The 19,109-nt window shown below is 39.4% G+C and overlaps 1 protein-coding gene across 4 annotated transcripts in view; it reads left to right on the top strand.

Annotated features, from left to right (window-relative positions):
* Nucleotides 1-19,109, top strand: part of CYP4F22 (cytochrome P450 family 4 subfamily F member 22) — a 204,238-nt gene that overhangs the window by 32,067 nt on the left and 153,062 nt on the right. For all 4 annotated transcript variants that reach the window (XM_070741740.1, XM_070741742.1, XM_070741738.1 and 1 more), the window contains exon 3: nt 14,272-14,416. In XM_070741740.1, the coding sequence (XP_070597841.1) occupies nt 14,272-14,416 (145 nt within the window). The remainder of the gene's footprint in view (nt 1-14,271; nt 14,417-19,109) is intronic.

Here is a 19,109-nt window from a genome sequence, read left to right on the forward strand (position 1 = left end):
GCCATTGGGTTTTTTATAGACCAGTACATCTAGAAAGGGAAGTTGATCATTGATTTCTGTTTCCATAGTAAACTGTATTTTGGGGTGTAGGCTGTTGAGATGAGTGAGGAAATTGTCTAGTTTTTCTTTACCATGTGGCCAAATTACAAAGGTATCATCAACATATCTCAGCCAAAGTTTGGGTTTGTATTTGGCTTGCTCTAAAGCATTATTTTCGAAATATTCCATATAGAGGTTGGCTATGACAGGTGATAGAGGTGATCCCATGGGGGCTCCCTCTATTTGTTTATATCTTTGTTCATTATAGATGAAGTATGTATTGGTCAGGCAGTGGTTGGTAAGGTCTAGGATATATTTGGGGGGTTTGTGTTTGTCTTGGATAGCTGTCAAGGCTTCTGTAATAGGTATTTGTGTGAACAGGGACACGACATCGAAACTTACAAGTAGGTCATCGGGTTGTAGGTTTTTATATTTGGAAATCAGACTTAAACAAAACACTTCATAATCTTCATGCCATTCCTTCTATAACCATGATTACACCAACCAATCAGATCACGGAAGCATAGTCACCCAATCTATTTGCTACATTCAAAGCAAATCTCCACCCCCACACTACATGCTAAGAAGAAATGTCAGTTGCTAATATTCATTTGCAAAAACACAAAGATTGGAACTCCAGCCTGATGATGGTGAATGTGATTTCGCCGAAACGTCGCATAGACATGCAAAACATTACACAGGGCAAAACCCGAACTCAGAACAATCTACATACATATACCCGTGAAAATTTACGAAAACAAATATCTTGCCTCTACGGGGAGGACACTTTCCTACTGACTAGGACCTATGAAAAACTTGAAGTCAGAAAAGCCTCCATCTTATGTGATCTCACATTCCTACGCAACTGCAGGGACAAAAAAATAATTCCCAAATACTTCCAACTAAAATTCCACCCAAAAACCCCAACCATAGAGAGGATCCTAAAAAGAACTGAATTAGCCCTAATCAGAAATGAACTCCACAAAAAAAGATTCATACTTGATGAAATCAACAAAAGCCTACTCTCTCTTCACCTTAAAATCAGTAACCAAATACACCCTTTACTCTGGGATAAATTCAAACAAATATCAATCTGGAGGGCAGAAACAGAAACCCAATACAAAACAGACACACATAATAAGAAACTCCAAATACTAGAGGTACAGCAAAAACCCAGCCCTCCACAACAACTTATGACCAAAACAGTACATAACATATCAGACAAGATACTCACCACTACAGAAACCAATATTCTTTCAAAAGGATTTAATTTTGCAATAACTCCAAGACGAATACCAACCGAAAATATCATATGTGGAATTGAAACAACTTTACATAAAATCAACCCAGATACTGCTAACAAAATCAGACTCCAAGTCACTAATATTCTGTGCTCTAGCAAACCTCCAAAAAGCAACATACAGCAGGAAGAAAGAGAGGCACTTATCAATCTAAAGAAAAACCAGGATATAATAATCCTCCCAGCTGATAAAGGAAACTCCACTATAGTAATGAACACAGCAGAATACAAGGAAAAAATGAAAAATCTACTAAAAAACCCGGCCTACAAACTCCTAAGCACAGATCCTACCACCTACCTAGAAAAAACCACCAAATCTAAAATCAAGGCCTCTCCCATCGGCGAAGAAATCCAGCAAAAAATCATCCCCAGAGAAAAATCTTCCATATGTCCAAAACTCTATGGCCTTCCAAAAATACACAAAGAAGGAATACCTCTCAGGCCAATAGTCAGTTCTATAGGCTCCCCTCTACAAAACCTTGCCAAATTTTTAGCCAAATACCTTCAACCATATACAGAAACTATTACCTCATATGTTCAAAATTCATCCCACTTTATACAAATAATTAAAAAACAAAACCTACAACCCGATGACCTACTTGTAAGTTTCGATGTCGTGTCCCTGTTCACACAAATACCTATTACAGAAGCCTTGACAGCTATCCAAGACAAACACAAACCCCCCAAATATATCCTAGACCTTACCAACCACTGCCTGACCAATACATACTTCATCTATAATGAACAAAGATATAAACAAATAGAGGGAGCCCCCATGGGATCACCTCTATCACCTGTCATAGCCAACCTCTATATGGAATATTTCGAAAATAATGCTTTAGAGCAAGCCAAATACAAACCCAAACTTTGGCTGAGATATGTTGATGATACCTTTGTAATTTGGCCACATGGTAAAGAAAAACTAGACAATTTCCTCACTCATCTCAACAGCCTACACCCCAAAATACAGTTTACTATGGAAACAGAAATCAATGATCAACTTCCCTTTCTAGATGTACTGGTCTATAAAAAACCCAATGGCAGCCTAGGACATACTATCTACCAAAAGAAAACCCATACCAACCGTTATCTAAATGCACACTCACACCACCACCCCGCACAAATCACCTCAGTGGCCAAAACTCTCATCACCAGAACCAAACGCTTAGCTGACCATGAGCACTTAAAAACTGAATTGAACAAACTCAAAGATGTACTAATTTCTAATGGATTCAAAGAGAAAACAATAACAAACCTAATCAATAAAGAGACACCCCCCAAAAAACAAGATCAAGAACAGGACAATGGCACCACCATCCTTCCTTACATCAAAGGCACCACGGATAAAATTAGTAAAATTCTACAAAAACATAACATCAAAACCTCATTTTGCACTAACCAAAAAATATCTAATATCCTAAGGAGCCCCAAAGATAAAATCCAATTAGAATACCAAGGAATCTATGAAATCCCTTGCAAAACATGTGCAGCCACATACATTGGACAAACTAACCGAAGAGTGAGCCAGCGCATGGCAGAACATATGAATGCAGTCAAGAAACAGGAGAAGACCTCCTCCCTTGTCCAGCACATTAAAAGAACAGGGCACGAAATTGACTTTGAAAAAACTAAATTACTCCACAAAACAGAGAATTTATATAAAAGAATCTCTCTAGAAGCTATCGAAATTGAAAAGAGATCCTTTTGTTTAAATAAAAGGGATGATACCTCGCGCCTGCCAGAGATTTGGAAACCAGCCTTAAACAAAATAAACACTTCATTATAATCAATATGTCAATCCTTTAATTATTATGATTTTAGAATTTTATATTTGGAAATCAGACTTAAACAAAACACTTCATAATCTTCATGCCATTCCTTCTATAACCATGATTACACCAACCAATCAGATCACGGAAGCATAGTCACCCAATCTATTTGCTACATTCAAAGCAAATCTCCACCCCCACACTACATGCTAAGAAGAAATGTCAGTTGCTAATATTCATTTGCAAAAACACAAAGATTGGAACTCCAGCCTGATGATGGTGAATGTGATTTCGCCGAAACGTCGCATAGACATGCAAAACATTACACAGGGCAAAACCCGAACTCAGAACAATCTACATACATATACCCGTGAAAATTTACGAAAACAAATATCTTGCCTCTACGGGGAGGACACTTTCCTACTGACTAGGACCTATGAAAAACTTGAAGTCAGAAAAGCCTCCATCTTATGTGATCTCACATTCCTACGCAACTGCAGGGACAAAAAAATAATTCCCAAATACTTCCAACTAAAATTCCACCCAAAAACCCCAACCATAGAGAGGATCCTAAAAAGAACTGAATTAGCCCTAATCAGAAATGAACTCCACAAAAAAAGATTCATACTTGATGAAATCAACAAAAGCCTACTCTCTCTTCACCTTAAAATCAGTAACCAAATACACCCTTTACTCTGGGATAAATTCAAACAAATATCAATCTGGAGGGCAGAAACAGAAACCCAATACAAAACAGACACACATAATAAGAAACTCCAAATACTAGAGGTACAGCAAAAACCCAGCCCTCCACAACAACTTATGACCAAAACAGTACATAACATATCAGACAAGATACTCACCACTACAGAAACCAATATTCTTTCAAAAGGATTTAATTTTGCAATAACTCCAAGACGAATACCAACCGAAAATATCATATGTGGAATTGAAACAACTTTACATAAAATCAACCCAGATACTGCTAACAAAATCAGACTCCAAGTCACTAATATTCTGTGCTCTAGCAAACCTCCAAAAAAGCAACATACAGCAGGAAGAAAGAGAGGCACTTATCAATCTAAAGAAAAACCAGGATATAATAATCCTCCCAGCTGATAAAGGAAACTCCACTATAGTAATGAACACAGCAGAATACAAGGAAAAAATGAAAAATCTACTAAAAAACCCGGCCTACAAACTCCTAAGCACAGATCCTACCACCTACCTAGAAAAAACCACCAAATCTAAAATCAAGGCCTCTCCCATCAGCGAAGAAATCCAGCAAAAAATCATCCCCAGAGAAAAATCTTCCATATGTCCAAAACTCTATGGCCTTCCAAAAATACACAAAGAAGGAATACCTCTCAGGCCAATAGTCAGTTCTATAGGCTCCCCTCTACAAAACCTTGCCAAATTTTTAGCCAAATACCTTCAACCATATACAGAAACTATTACCTCATATGTTCAAAATTCATCCCACTTTATACAAATAATTAAAAAAACAAAACCTACAACCCGATGACCTACTTGTAAGTTTCGATGTCGTGTCCCTGTTCACACAAATACCTATTACAGAAGCCTTGACAGCTATCCAAGACAAACACAAACCCCCCAAATATATCCTAGACCTTACCAACCACTGCCTGACCAATACATACTTCATCTATAATGAACAAAGATATAAACAAATAGAGGGAGCCCCCATGGGATCACCTCTATCACCTGTCATAGCCAACCTCTATATGGAATATTTCGAAAATAATGCTTTAGAGCAAGCCAAATACAAACCCAAACTTTGGCTGAGATATGTTGATGATACCTTTGTAATTTGGCCACATGGTAAAGAAAAACTAGACAATTTCCTCACTCATCTCAACAGCCTACACCCCAAAATACAGTTTACTATGGAAACAGAAATCAATGATCAACTTCCCTTTCTAGATGTACTGGTCTATAAAAAAACCCAATGGCAGCCTAGGACATACTATCTACCAAAAGAAAACCCATACCAACCGTTATCTAAATGCACACTCACACCACCACCCCGCACAAATCACCTCAGTGGCCAAAACTCTCATCACCAGAACCAAACGCTTAGCTGACCATGAGCACTTAAAAACTGAATTGAACAAACTCAAAGATGTACTAATTTCTAATGGATTCAAAGAGAAAACAATAACAAACCTAATCAATAAAGAGACACCCCCCAAAAAACAAGATCAAGAACAGGACAATGGCACCACCATCCTTCCTTACATCAAAGGCACCACGGATAAAATTAGTAAAATTCTACAAAAACATAACATCAAAACCTCATTTTGCACTAACCAAAAAATATCTAATATCCTAAGGAGCCCCAAAGATAAAATCCAATTAGAATACCAAGGAATCTATGAAATCCCTTGCAAAACATGTGCAGCCACATACATTGGACAAACTAACCGAAGAGTGAGCCAGCGCATGGCAGAACATATGAATGCAGTCAAGAAACAGGAGAAGACCTCCTCCCTTGTCCAGCACATTAAAAGAACAGGGCACGAAATTGACTTTGAAAAAACTAAATTACTCCACAAAACAGAGAATTTATATAAAAGAATCTCTCTAGAAGCTATCGAAATTGAAAAGAGATCCTTTTGTTTAAATAAAAGGGATGATACCTCGCGCCTGCCAGAGATTTGGAAACCAGCCTTAAACAAAATAAACACTTCATTATAATCAATATGTCAATCCTTTAATTATTATGATTTTAGAATTTTATATTTGGAAATCAGACTTAAACAAAACACTTCATAATCTTCATGCCATTCCTTCTATAACCATGATTACACCAACCAATCAGATCACGGAAGCATAGTCACCCAATCTATTTGCTACATTCAAAGCAAATCTCCACCCCCACACTACATGCTAAGAAGAAATGTCAGTTGCTAATATTCATTTGCAAAAACACAAAGATTGGAACTCCAGCCTGATGATGGTGAATGTGATTTCGCCGAAACGTCGCATAGACATGCAAAACATTACACAGGGCAAAACCCGAACTCAGAACAATCTACATACATATACCCGTGAAAATTTACGAAAACAAATATATATATATATATATATATATATATATATATATATATATATATATATATTTATTTTCTTATGTCGGATCACCCTGGTATATTAAGGGTAAAGAAAGTAAAGAAAGGGTGTGGCTAGCTGATGAGGCCTAATAAGGCCGAAATGGGACCATCCTAGTCTCCCTTAATTTTAAAATTCCAGCTAAAAATACATTTAACATATATATATATATATATACACACACACACACACACACACACATAGTAAAATACATGATGAAAATTATAGAGGAGATACTCATAGTAAAATATATCTATGAAAGAGTAGAAAAGAAGATATAGTAATAGAACATATCAATGAAAGAATAGAAGAAGAGATATAGGAATAGAAGAAAGGTGTAGGAGATATAGGAGAGCAATAGGACAGGGGATGGAAGGCACTCTAGTGCACTTGTACTCGCCCCTTACTGACCTCTTAGGAATCTGGATAGGTCAATGGTAGATAATCTAAGGGTAAAGTATTGGGGGTTTGGGGATGACACTATGGAGTCCGGTAATGAGTTCCACGCTTCGACAACTTGGTTACTGAAGTCATATTTTTTACAGTCAAGTTTGGAGCGGTTAATATTAAGTTTAAATCTGTTGTGTGCTCTTGTGTTGTTGTGGTTGAAGCTGAAGTAGTCGCCGACAGGCAGGACGTTGCAGCATATGACCTTGTGGGCAATACTTAGATCTTGTTTAAGGCATCTTAGTTCTAGGCTTTCTAGGCCCAGGATTGAAAGTCTAGTCTCGTAGGGTATTCTATTTTGAGTGGAGGAATGAAGGGCTCTTCTGGTGAAGTATCTTTGGACATTTTCAAGGGTGTTAATGTCTGAGATGCGATATGGGTTCCAAACAGATGAGCTGTATTCGAGGATGGGTCTGGCAAAAGTTTTGTAAGCTCTTGTAAGCAGTGTGAGATTGCCAGAGCAGAAGCTACGTAGGATTATGTTTACAATTCTTGAAGCCTTCTTGGCTATGTTGTTGCGATGGGCTTTGGCACTTAAATCTTTTGTTATTAGTATACCGAGGTCTTTAACCAAGTGGGGATTATCTGTGATAGTTTGATTATTTAGTTCACATTTGAAGTTCAAATTCTTCTTCCCATTGTGTAGGACAGAGCATTTGCTAGTTGAGATTTGGAGTTGCCATGTGTTAGACCACTCAGAAACAGAGTTCAGGTCTTTTTGGAGAGTAGTTGTGTTTTCGGTGATGGTGAAGAGTTTTATATTGTCGGTGAAGAGGACACAGTTGCTTGTGATGTAATCGCAAAGGTCATTGATGTAGAGAATGAAGAGCGTTGGTCCCAGTACACTAACTTGGGGAACACCGCTTTTAACTGGGATGGTGGTGGATATGGTGCTTCCTAATTTGACCACTTGTTGACTGTTTGACAGGAATGCTGTAATCCAGCTATGGAGGGATCCTGAGAGGCCATAGGATTTGAGTTTTAGGAGTAGTTTGTCATGGATCACTGAATCAAAGGCTTTGCAGAAGTCGATATAAATTGCATCTATAGATTTCCCTTGATGTAGATAAGTTGTCCATATATTTTTGCAGTGGAGGAGCTGCAGGTTGTAGGAGGAAGTATGCTGGTTCTGAAGGATTTTTCGAAAATTATGCTTAGTGGTTCAGCTATGGCAGAAGAGAGCTTTTTTAGGAAGTAAGCACATAGACCATCTGGTAGAGAAGGTTTAAGGTCACTTAATGCTTTTTCAACTCAGTCTTCAGTGAAGTCTACTTGGGTTAGGTTGTTGAGAGAGTTTGAGGTACGACTGATAAAATTGGGGGATGAGCTATTGCTGTTAACAAAGACAGCCAAAGAAAGAGTTGAGGAGGTTGGCTTTGGATGAATCATCGTGGTATTCTTTGTTGTTGGGGCCTTTGAGAGGTGGGATGGGTCTAGAGTCTTTGAGTTTATTGTTGACAAAGTTGTAGAAAGCTCTATTAGATTTGGTGCATAGGAGGTTTTCCTCTTGTTTGCTGTAGTAGTTAAGGCACTCTGCTTTTATTTGATTGCAAATGCTTTTATATCAGCTTTTGAAGTTGGAAACATGTCCTTTTTTGTTTTTCCTCCAGGGAGATTTTTTTCTTGTTTGTAATTTTCTTATTGAGATGGGGAGATTATTATTTTTTGTTTATGGTACATGTTAGAGGTACATGAAGTCTGATGATAATTTTCATTTCGAGTAGGAATGTGTTGTAGAGGTCATCAGCAGTGTAGCATTCAGAGAATAGAGTTTTCCAGTTTAATGTTGAGAGGTGGGCTTCAATAGTTCGTAGTTCGCTTTTTTGAAATTGAATTTTGGTGTTATATTATTTTGGTGGATCATAGTGTGGCTTAGGTTGAGACTGAAGTTTATCATGCTGTGGTTGCTGTTGGAAAATGGTTCTGTTATTTATAAGCCATATATTGCACTTTTGCTGTTCCAGAAGATGAGATCAAGACAGTTATCAAGTCTGGTATTGTTAATTACTAGTTGGTCGAGTCCCAGATAGGTGACAATATTATATATAGTAGAATGGATGGGTTCCATGCTGCATTCATTTAAGGACCAGTTAATGTGTGGTAGGTTGAGGTCTCCGAGGAAGATAATGCGGTATGGGCAGTTGGTTGCCCATGTTAGTAATGTGGATAATTTGTTAGCATGTTTGATGTCATAGTCCGGGGCTCTGTAGCAGAGTAAGAAACGAACTGTGGTATTAAGGGATACATCACAGACAATAGTTTCAGGTACTGATAAATCCTGTGCAACTTTGAGGATTTTAGGTTCAGTGATTTTTTATAGAATATAGCTACTCCGTCTCCTCTGCGGGATTCACGGTCTGAGCGGAAAACATTATAGTTTTTAGCCATGTTTCGCATATAAAAATTATATCAAAGTTGGAGGTGTCAAGTAGAAGGAGGAATTCAGACATCGTGTTGACTAAACTTCTAGCATTTAATAGTTTACATTTGAGATTGGTTTTGTGTTGGGGATTGGTTTTGGGTTGGTTAGAGCAGTGTTTTTCAACCAGTGTGCCGCGGCACACTAGTGTGCCGTGAGATATGGTCAGGTGTGCCGCGAAGCTCAGAGAGAGAAAGAAAGCGAGAGAGGAAGAAAGAGAGAGAGAGAGAGAGAGAAAGAAAGCAAGAGAGAGAAAGAGCGAGTGAGAGAGAAAGAACAAGAGAGAGAGAAAGAACAAGAGAGAGAGAGAGAAAGCAAGAGAGAGAGAAAGAGAGGGAGGGAATGAGAGAGAGAGAAAGACATAGAGGGAGGTAGGGACGGAGAGAGAAAGAGAGCAAAAAAGAGAGGAATGAAGAGAAAGAAAGAGGGAGAGAGAAATAGAACAAAAGGGAGGAAGAGAGAGAATTTTTTTGCCCAACCTTTTTTTAGCCCCCCGCCCCGCTCAATGTGCCCCAGGGTTTCATAAATGTAAAAAATGTGCCACAGCTCAAAAAAGGTTGAAAACCACTGGGTTAGAGGAAGTAAGGGGCACACTTTCCTATTCTTTGTTTCAGATGGTAGGGATGTCCATTTGTTGTTGTGGGATGGTGGTCTGGCAGGTGTCAGTTTGATGTTGTGATGGTAGGTTGGAAGAAGTTAGACCGGAAGATGTAGGGAGGATTATGGGTTTTGGGTTTGATGCATTCTGTGCGGTAATCTATGTAAAGGTTTGTTTCACCAAGTTCATAGCGTCTCTTGAGTTCTGTCCGTAGTTCACGAGAGCGAATACGTTGCAGGAGAGAAAGATCTGGTCTGGATCTGAGTTTGTTGAAAGACTTGTTATTTCTGGCAATGTGGTTAATGGTCTTGATGAATTGCTGTTTTATTTGTTCATTTTTGCATACTACTTTGCAGAAGCGGGGGGGTTATTGAGTCATCGTTATACTCGTACTCAGGTCCAATTCTGGTAACTTCCAAAATGTCTTCTTGGGTGATTGTGTATGTGAGTGATGGAGGGGAATGATATTTCTTATTTTTGTTATATCTGATTCATGGCTTTCTTCAAGACCAAAGAGGATAGCATTCTGGTGTTTTTGTTCATGTTCCATTGCATCCTTGACTAGGGTAGAGTATTGGAAGTGGTTGAGGTTGAGATTGGGGTGGTGAAGTGGTGAGAGGTATTTTGTCAGGTGGATTTGGATTAATCAGTGTTTGGATATTTTTCTCCATGGATGAAAGTCTTGATTCAATACTTTCTGTGAATGCTTGTTGGGTTTTGAGAAGTCTTGGTTCAATACTTTCTATGAAATCTTGTTGGGTTTTGATGGCTTCTTTTAAGGTGTTAATCTCATCAGACAAACTGCTGAGTATATTTAGCTTAGGTGTGTAGGATGAGCACATATAAAGAAATTAAGAGTTTGCTTTTAGAAAGGTGGCAATATGTTTAGAAATATTGAGGCAGTTGTTAAGTGCAGACTGATTACAGGCTATTTCCTTATTTCTGGGTTCAGCTGAGAATGGGCTTGGTGGCTTTGGGGATTACTGTGGGAATCCCAGCATAGTTTGCACTTAGCGAAGGAAAAATCTTGGCTTTTAAACAATACCTTGCCTGGGTTTATGGCTTCCTGCTCTCTGGGCCTCTTTACAACCTGGTTGTCATTGTGATACTTAACAACTTCACTTAAACAGTTTGTAACTTTAAGAGAGAGGCAAATAGTTGAAACAGGCAAGATCAATGGCTTTCAAATGTACATTACCCCCCCCCCTTCCTTCACAGCCAGCACTTTGAAATTTTAAGCAGTTTTGAACAGTCCTCTTGAGGCTGATGGCACCTGGTAGTTTAAGCTTGCCCTATTAGCCCAAATGGCCTCTACCCATCCAGACACTGACTCTGGTGATTAGGGTGTTTGCAGAGAAGGTGATTGCAGCCTTTGTTTAGTTAAATCTCTGTTGAATGGAGATGAATGGAGCGCTTACATGTCCTTTTGTTGTTAACAGGACTCCTGGCGCTTGTTCAAAAGATTATGTCTTGGTCTGTTTTTCAAAGGATAGAAGCTTGGAGGGCTGTTTACAGCTAGGTAGCTCTCACACACACTTTCCAGTAATGTTTTAAGGGTTGTTCACCTCGCTCCCTGGTCTCTCTCTTAGCTTACAAGCTTCAGATGGCTCCAAGCCTTGGTTGATAGTTCAGCTAGTGGCAAGGTAAGCTGGGTTCTGCAGGGGGTTCAGGCTGATGGCAAGAAGTTTGATGGTGCTAAGGTGCTGGAGGTCCTGGGGTGCGCTGGGCAGATTGAGGCTTTGTGGTGTTCAATGGGCAGCAGGCATCAATCACTTACGGTTTGATGTCTTGCCTTTGTTCAGTATGTTTCGGATTCCTCGTGGAACCTTCTCTTCTCTTCTCTACTTGGGTAAATCTTCCCACCTCATTAATGCCACTGATAAGGAAGTATAAAAAAAGAAATCTGTGATGTGATGTTTGCCACATAACTTTTCCTAGTATGCTTTTAAAAAGGGCTAGAGGAGGAAAAAAAAGTGATTATTATCATGAAGATAAGGGGAAAGAGTGTTAATTTATTCCTTTCTTTCAGGCAGATTCCTTTCCCCAAGCTGTCCTTGCTGTTTCACAAAAGAAGTGCTTTCCATTGTAAATTATGCATTGTTGGAACTATTGTATGGCCTAAAAGCCCTCTAACCCTCATATTATGATCCCAAACCTATTTGCCTCTTTTCCACTGATTTGGCTTCATTTATTTATGATTAAGGAAACCAAGCTCTAGTTTTGATTATTTACATTTATTCTGTTCAATAGCATCTCTGAATATATTTTATTTCACTCTTACTTAGATTTAAAGGCTACCTGACTATAACTTACATTTAAACAGAACCAATAACAAAATGAAGATGCTCTGTATGTCCAGAAAAGGCAAACACTGTATACTAGCCCCTCCAAAAAATCCCACAAATCCCTCAGAACAAAACAGCTGGGACCTGTGAGAATAACCAGATTTTTAACCCTGCTGTGCTATTCAGAAAAACTCCCTAATGTGATGTTCCCGGGTCTATTTGACCCGGACCACAAATTGACCATTTTAGGCACGTATATTTGGTATTTTTGAAAGCTTTTTTCACTTGGAAACAGGTTTGAACATTTCTGCACATGTTGAAATGAAAATTAAAATGAAAAAATTAATACTTATTGGTTTATTTTGCTGATAAAATGTGCCCCCCCCTGTTTTTGTGAATTTGTTTTCAATTTATGCATAGTTTTGCTTGCAAAATGAGTTCTATTTGGTGTAGGATTAGTAGCTTGAACATTTCTGAACATAATGATATGAAAATTGAACTGGAAAAATTGATGCATATTGGTTTATTTTTCACATAAAAGTCTCTCCCCCCCCCCCGTGTTCAATTATTTCAATTTATATAAAAATTATGCTGTTAATTTCAAACTTATATACTTGTTTTTAGTAAAATGGATTTCTTTCATAAAATTAGTTGTCTGGCTACAATGTGCTTGCTTTTCAAAAGAATATTCCAAATATTTCTAGCCAAATATATATAAAAGGTGAAAATAATGGCACATAGCAAGGCCGAGGGGGGGGGGGTGGCCCTTTTGTGGCAAAAATAAACAAATAAGAATCATTTTTTTCAGTTCATTTCTAATTTTCTTATGTTCAGGAGTGTTCAATTTAGTATATCAAAACTTTTGGGGGAAATTTCCTTAGAGATTTGTAGCCTAAAAAAATATAAATTGACATGAAATTCAGAAAAAATGGGGGGAGGGGCTTTTTGATCAAAATAAAATATAAGCCTCAATTTTTTCAGTTCAATTTACATATCATTACGTTCAGAAATATTCAAACATGTTTCCCAGTGAAAAAAGCTTTCAAAAAGACCAAATTCAAGTACCTAAAAAAATCATTTTGGTCCGAGTTGTATATGACCCGAAACAGACTCAACGTGATATTTTTCTTTGCCCAGAAAAAACTAGCCCCCACCCCCACAAATATTTTTATGATGATCAACAATATTAAATTGAGTAAATGAATGCCTAAGATATTAAAAATATTTCGGATTTGGAGCCTAAAAAAATATAAAGTGAAAATGGTTGCAAGCAGCCAAGAGGGGGGCAGGGCTTATTTCTGATTTTAAAAAAACCAATAAGAATCATTTCTTTCAGTTCATTTATATTTTTCTTATATTCAGAAATGTTCAAACTACCAATCCCACACCAACGTTAGTAAAATTGAACACATTTTGCAAGCTAAAACTATCTATAAATTGAAAAAAAATTCACAAAAATGGGGGGGTCTGCCTTTTATAATCAAAATAAAGCAATATGCATAATTTTTTTCAGTTCAATTTTCATATCATTGTGTGCAAAAATGTTCAGACTATTTTCCAAGTGAAAAAAGTTTTCAAATTGACCAAACGTAAGCATTCCAAATGAAGAGTTTTCGGTCCAGGTCAGGGTGACCCGGGAAAAGAACAAGTGTGACTTTCTTTCAGCAAGATAGAAACCCCCCACCCCCCAAAAAAATTCTCATAGAGAGAACCCTTGAAATGATGAAAAGTCATGAAATTTCAAGTTTCAGATATGCAGGGAAATTTTTTTACAGGGTCTCAAACTTTGATTTTGGGTCTCACAGACCCGAATAGCACAGCAGGATTAAAAGACTTTTGGACTTCAGAATGATGGGTGACATGGATATCAGGCAGATGTTGCTCCAAAGACCATGCACCACAACAGAGAAAGCACTCTTCCTATCTCCCCATAGATGACATTACAGTATTTGATTGAAAGGACATGAAAACTGTCTACAAAATGAACGTGGTGGAACTGTAGCAAGCCTGCCTAAGACTTGATGAAAAGGAAATGATTGCATTCTTGGTTATTGCCTCTAGGGCTCAAGGACTGCATATCTGTTGCTCAATGGATTTTAGTAGAATAGTAGATGCCTGCTTTTGACATGTGGACATAATTTCAACGTTAGATTAATAGGGTACCTTCAGAGCAAAGCTCTTCTTTGTAGTGTTTCTCCAGTCTCTTTTCTTTCTTCAGCCAACTAGCCTTATAATTTTCTCCTCCTGCTTACACCAGCATTCAATGCCTTTATTCGTTGCAGATTCCACCCAATGAAGAGGGTTTGGCCAAATTGGTCCAGATTATAAGTACCTTCTCCCCAACATTTGTGGTGTGGATGGGGCCCTTCATGCCAATCTTGTCATTGGTTCATCCTGATTATATCAAGCAAGTTATGACAGCATCAGGTACTATGGTGGTGAACCGTGGGAAAACTGGAAATAGATTTGGAGGGGGGGGTTTCCACAATTAATTGGCAGAGACTCTATAGAACAATGATGGTGAACCTATGGCACGGGTGCCACAGGTGGCATGCAGAACCATATCTGCTGGCACACGAGCTGTTGCCTTAGCTCAGCTCCAACATGCATGTGTGTGCTGGCCAGTTGACTTTTGGCTCAAACAGAGGCTCTGGGGGGGCATTTTTGGCTTCCAGAAAGCCTCAGGGGGGATGGGAGGTGTTTTTACCCTCCCCCCAGATCCAGGGAAGCCTTTGGAGTCTGGGGAGGATGAAACACAAGCCTACTGGGCCACCAGAAGTTGGGAAACAGGCCGTTTCTGGCCTCCAGAGATCCTCTGGGGAACCAGAGAAGCTGTTTTCGCACTCCCCAGGTTTTGAATTATGAGTGTGGGCACTCACGCATGCATGATAGCATTTGTCCATGTTCCTTTGGCACTCAAGAAAAAAAAGTTTGTCATCACTGCTGTTCTGTCAAGCTCTCTGGTAGAATCCTCCCAAAATTGCACAGATACAATTTCAGACACACACACGTTTGAAAATTCAAAACAATGTTCTTTATAATGAAAATTCACTTAAACCAAGCCCTCTTTTGGGATAGCAAAGAGCACTTGTCTCCAAACAAACTAGTAATTTGTACAAGCCCCTTATCAGTTCTGTGATACTTAGCTTGCAGCTGTGAGGTAATTCACAGTCCTTCTTTTTTCACAAAGTGAATCACACTTTGGCCTGGTTTAGTTTCAAAGCGGGGGAAAATCAGCACACAAGATGTCCTAGTCAGTAAAGCAGTCACGAAACACAACGATCAGATAATCCTCCACAATGGCCAAACCCACAGGCTGCTCTTTATAGCAGCCTCATTAATTACCACAGCCCCACCCAACCACAGGTAGCCTCATTTTCTTTGATAATAATGTCTCAGTTGTTGTCTGTGCATCACTCTCCGCATGCGTGGCTGTATCATTAACTCTTGTTCTGAATCCAAGGAGGAGCTAGATAATTGATCTCCTTCTGAGCTGTCTGCCACACTCTCCTCCTCCCTGTCACTCATGTCTTCTTGGTCAGAGGAGCCTTCATCAGCAGATTCCACCGGGGGCAAAACAGGCCTGCAGCATGTGGATGTCTCCCCCACATCCACAGTCCTTGGGGCAGGAGCTGGGCCAGAGCTAATCACAACAACTGCTATAGAAGCTTGTAGGCATCGACTGAGTGTCCAGGTTGAATTCACATTGCAAAAGACCTGGTTTATTTAAATGTGGTAGGTGGATAAAATTACAAGTAGATAAAACCATATAATTAGGCCATAGGCAAGGGTTCATAAATCTCTGTGGCAGCGATCACTGAACCCAAAACAAATCAAATAGACAGTCTTGCTGCAGAGCGACTCAGATTAGGAGCTTCACCTCAAGCCCAAATCTAGTTTTTGTGGCAGAGCCACAATTTTTGAACTAAGAGTCCTCAAATGGACTATCTTACAGAAAGTATCCAAAATCCCAGGTCTACCATAGAATTGAAATTTGGCAAACTTTATAAAACATTTGATGATGTAAAAATTATCATAAAGCAGTTTATGATATAGTACAAATGTCACAAAGCATTCCCTGTGGTTTAATTTCTGATGTGTCCCAATAGGATTAAGTGGCATAGAAATTGAATTAAATGAATGAATGAATGAGTAAATAAACAAATAAATAAAATGGTTGACTATGCTATGCAATTCAACATGAGCTACTTTCAAGAGATAGTATGAAGATTCCTGGGGTTTGGTTGGAAGAGTTCCAAGGACTCAAGAATTCTATGGATTGCATTTGTTCTTTTATGACTGTTGATCTTGCTTTTAGCTGGCATCACAATGGATTGTATTTGGGATTCCCTCCCCCCCCAAATATCCAATATTATAATATATAGCACATATATGATACACAGTATATTACTGAATATAACATGTTTCATATGTATTGTAAGTCACAAAACCACTCTGTAAAGTCAGAAATGCCCAACACTGATCCTAAAATCTCTTGATGTGCCACTGAATCACACATACAGGGGTGGACAAAAAATGGAAACACTTGACTTTTTGGCATCATAATGTTTGAACATGTTCAAATCAATCAAAACTTGACATACGGGGTGGACAAAGAAATGGAAACACCTTGAAAAATCATCAAAATATATTTTAATATGGTGTTGGTCCACCTTTTGCGGCAAATACAGCCTCAATTCTCCAAAGTATTGATTCATACAAATTGTGAATTGTTTCCAAAGGAATTTTAACCCATTCTTCAGTTAAAGCACCCTCCAGTTTTTTTAGAGACGATGGTGGTGGAAATTGACTTCTTACTTGAATCTCTAAAATCGACCATAAATGCTCAATAATGTTGAGTTCTGGTGATTGTGGTGGCCAGGTGAGATGCTGAACTTCATAAGAATGTTCCTTGTGCCATTGTTTAACAATTCTTGCTCTATGGATTGGTGCATTATCATCTTGAAAGATGGCATCTCCCTCTGGAAACAGTTCTTGAATCATAGGATGAATTTGGTCAGCCAAAAGTCCTAAATAGTGATGGCTCTTAATTCTTCCATGAAGGGAAATCATTGGCACGGCAGATTTCCAAGAAATAGCACCCCAGATCATCACTGAACCCCCACCATGTTTGACGGTTGGGAGAAGGCAGTCTGGATGAAATGATTCTTTTGGCTGTCTCCAAACATAAACACGGCCGGAGGTCAGAAAAAGAGTAAATGATGATTCGTCAGAGAAAATCACATTTTACCACTGCTTGAGGGACCATTGCTGGTGGTTTCTACACCACTCTAAACGCTTTGAAACATTTGTCATTGAGATCAGGGGTTTTCTAATTGCAGCTCTTCCATGGAATCCAGTATTTGTGAAGTTTCCTTCGAACAGTTTTTGTGGAAACTGGGTTCTGTATGTGTCTATTGAGTTCTGCAGTGATTTTAGGAGCTGTGGTCTTGCGATCTGCTCTAACAATTTGCTTTAGAATCCGATGGTCTCTCTCAGACAACTTCGACTTTCGACCAGACCTGTGCTTGGCTGAGGACGTTTTTCCTTCTCTTTCAAAAGCAGTCATTACTTTTGAAACATTACCTCTTGAAATGCCAAACATTCAGGCACTTTCTATTACACTAGTGCCTGCCATTTGAGCACCAACAATTTGGCCTCTTTGAAAGTCTGAGAGGTCTGCCATTTCTAGGTTATAACCAATTTCCTTAAATTTCTTTTTAAAAAGGGTAGTTTAAAAAAAACATATCAAATAACAGCTCTCTGATATGTGAGTAAAGTATGAAATACATAATAAAGTTGTGGAATCAATTAAAATTTCATTTTAGTTATGGTAAATTAACATTGGAATACATTAGGCTATTTATTTTCTTGACCTTCAACCACAGATTTTTGAAATATTGTCCCTAGCATCCTACTTTAAAGCCAAAGGTGGCCGTATCTCCAAATTCTTTTTTCACTCCTTTTCTACTGCAAGCTGGGAGATACCAGTCTAAGCTAATAAATGTTTTCTGGGAACCTGATCTGCCGGCGTGTCTCAACCGCCTGTAATTACAGGGTAATTAGTCCAGGAAGACACACACCACACGATAATAGGAAAACCCAAATGTTTTTATAAACAGAAAAACAGAAACAGCTCCCTTTTTAAATGTCAAAGGGGTTTTCTGGTACACACAAGGCACAGGTTAAATGCAGTCTAATTGCTCATCCAACAACTGGGAAACTGAGTCCAATTCTAAAGTCCAGAGAGTTCACACACACAATCCTGAACAGCAAAAACCATGATCTTGACGAAACAATGAATCAGATAAACTGCCATGAGGCTAAAACACCAGGCTGAACTTTTATCTGTAGCACTAATTACAGCAGCCCCACCCAATCACAGGTGGCCTAATTTTCTCTTGCAATAATCCTTCAGTTGTTGTCTCCTATGCATCACTCTATGCATGCATGGGTGTGTCATTAATTCTTGTTCAGAATCCAGGGATGATATAGATGACTGATCTCCTCCTGGGCTGTCTGCCAAACTCCCCTTTTCCCTGTCACTCACGCTTCCTTGGTCAGAGGAGACTTCGTCGGCAGATTCTACTGGGAGCAAAACAAGCCTGCAGCATGTGGATGTCTCCCCCATATCCACCTCCTCATTCTTTGGGGCAGGAGCTGGGCCAGAGATAACCACAACAGAACCCAACCAAAGATGATTCAATTCACACCACGCAACAATCAGGACACCCCCCCCCCGCATACTAACTTGTTGATGGCGCGCAAAGCCATGCCGTCCTGGATCACGGGGAGGGGAGCTCTTCCCTGGCCAGGTGACAGCGAGGCCCTCCATATGCTCGCCCGCCACCCAGGCCCCACGCTGGGCTGCGCTGGGGGCTGCCCCTTGGAGCCAGGGGCGACGGGCCTAGCCTTGGCTTACTTGGCCCCGGTGCGGCCGAAGCACGGGGCGGAGTAAACGGCTGCTGCTGCTCCAGGCCCGCCCCCGAGCTGAGCTTCCTTCAGCTTCCTTGAAGGCAAAGCTGCAAAGCTCACTTGCCGCCTCCAATGAAGCCGAAGGAAGCTCAGCTCGGGGGCAGGCCTGGAGCAGCCGCCGCCGCCTATTCCACCCTGTGCTTCA

The sequence above is a fragment of the Erythrolamprus reginae genome, chromosome 2 (assembly GCF_031021105.1).
Source record: "Erythrolamprus reginae isolate rEryReg1 chromosome 2, rEryReg1.hap1, whole genome shotgun sequence".
In the NCBI taxonomy this organism is placed as follows: Eukaryota; Metazoa; Chordata; class Lepidosauria; order Squamata; family Dipsadidae; genus Erythrolamprus; species Erythrolamprus reginae.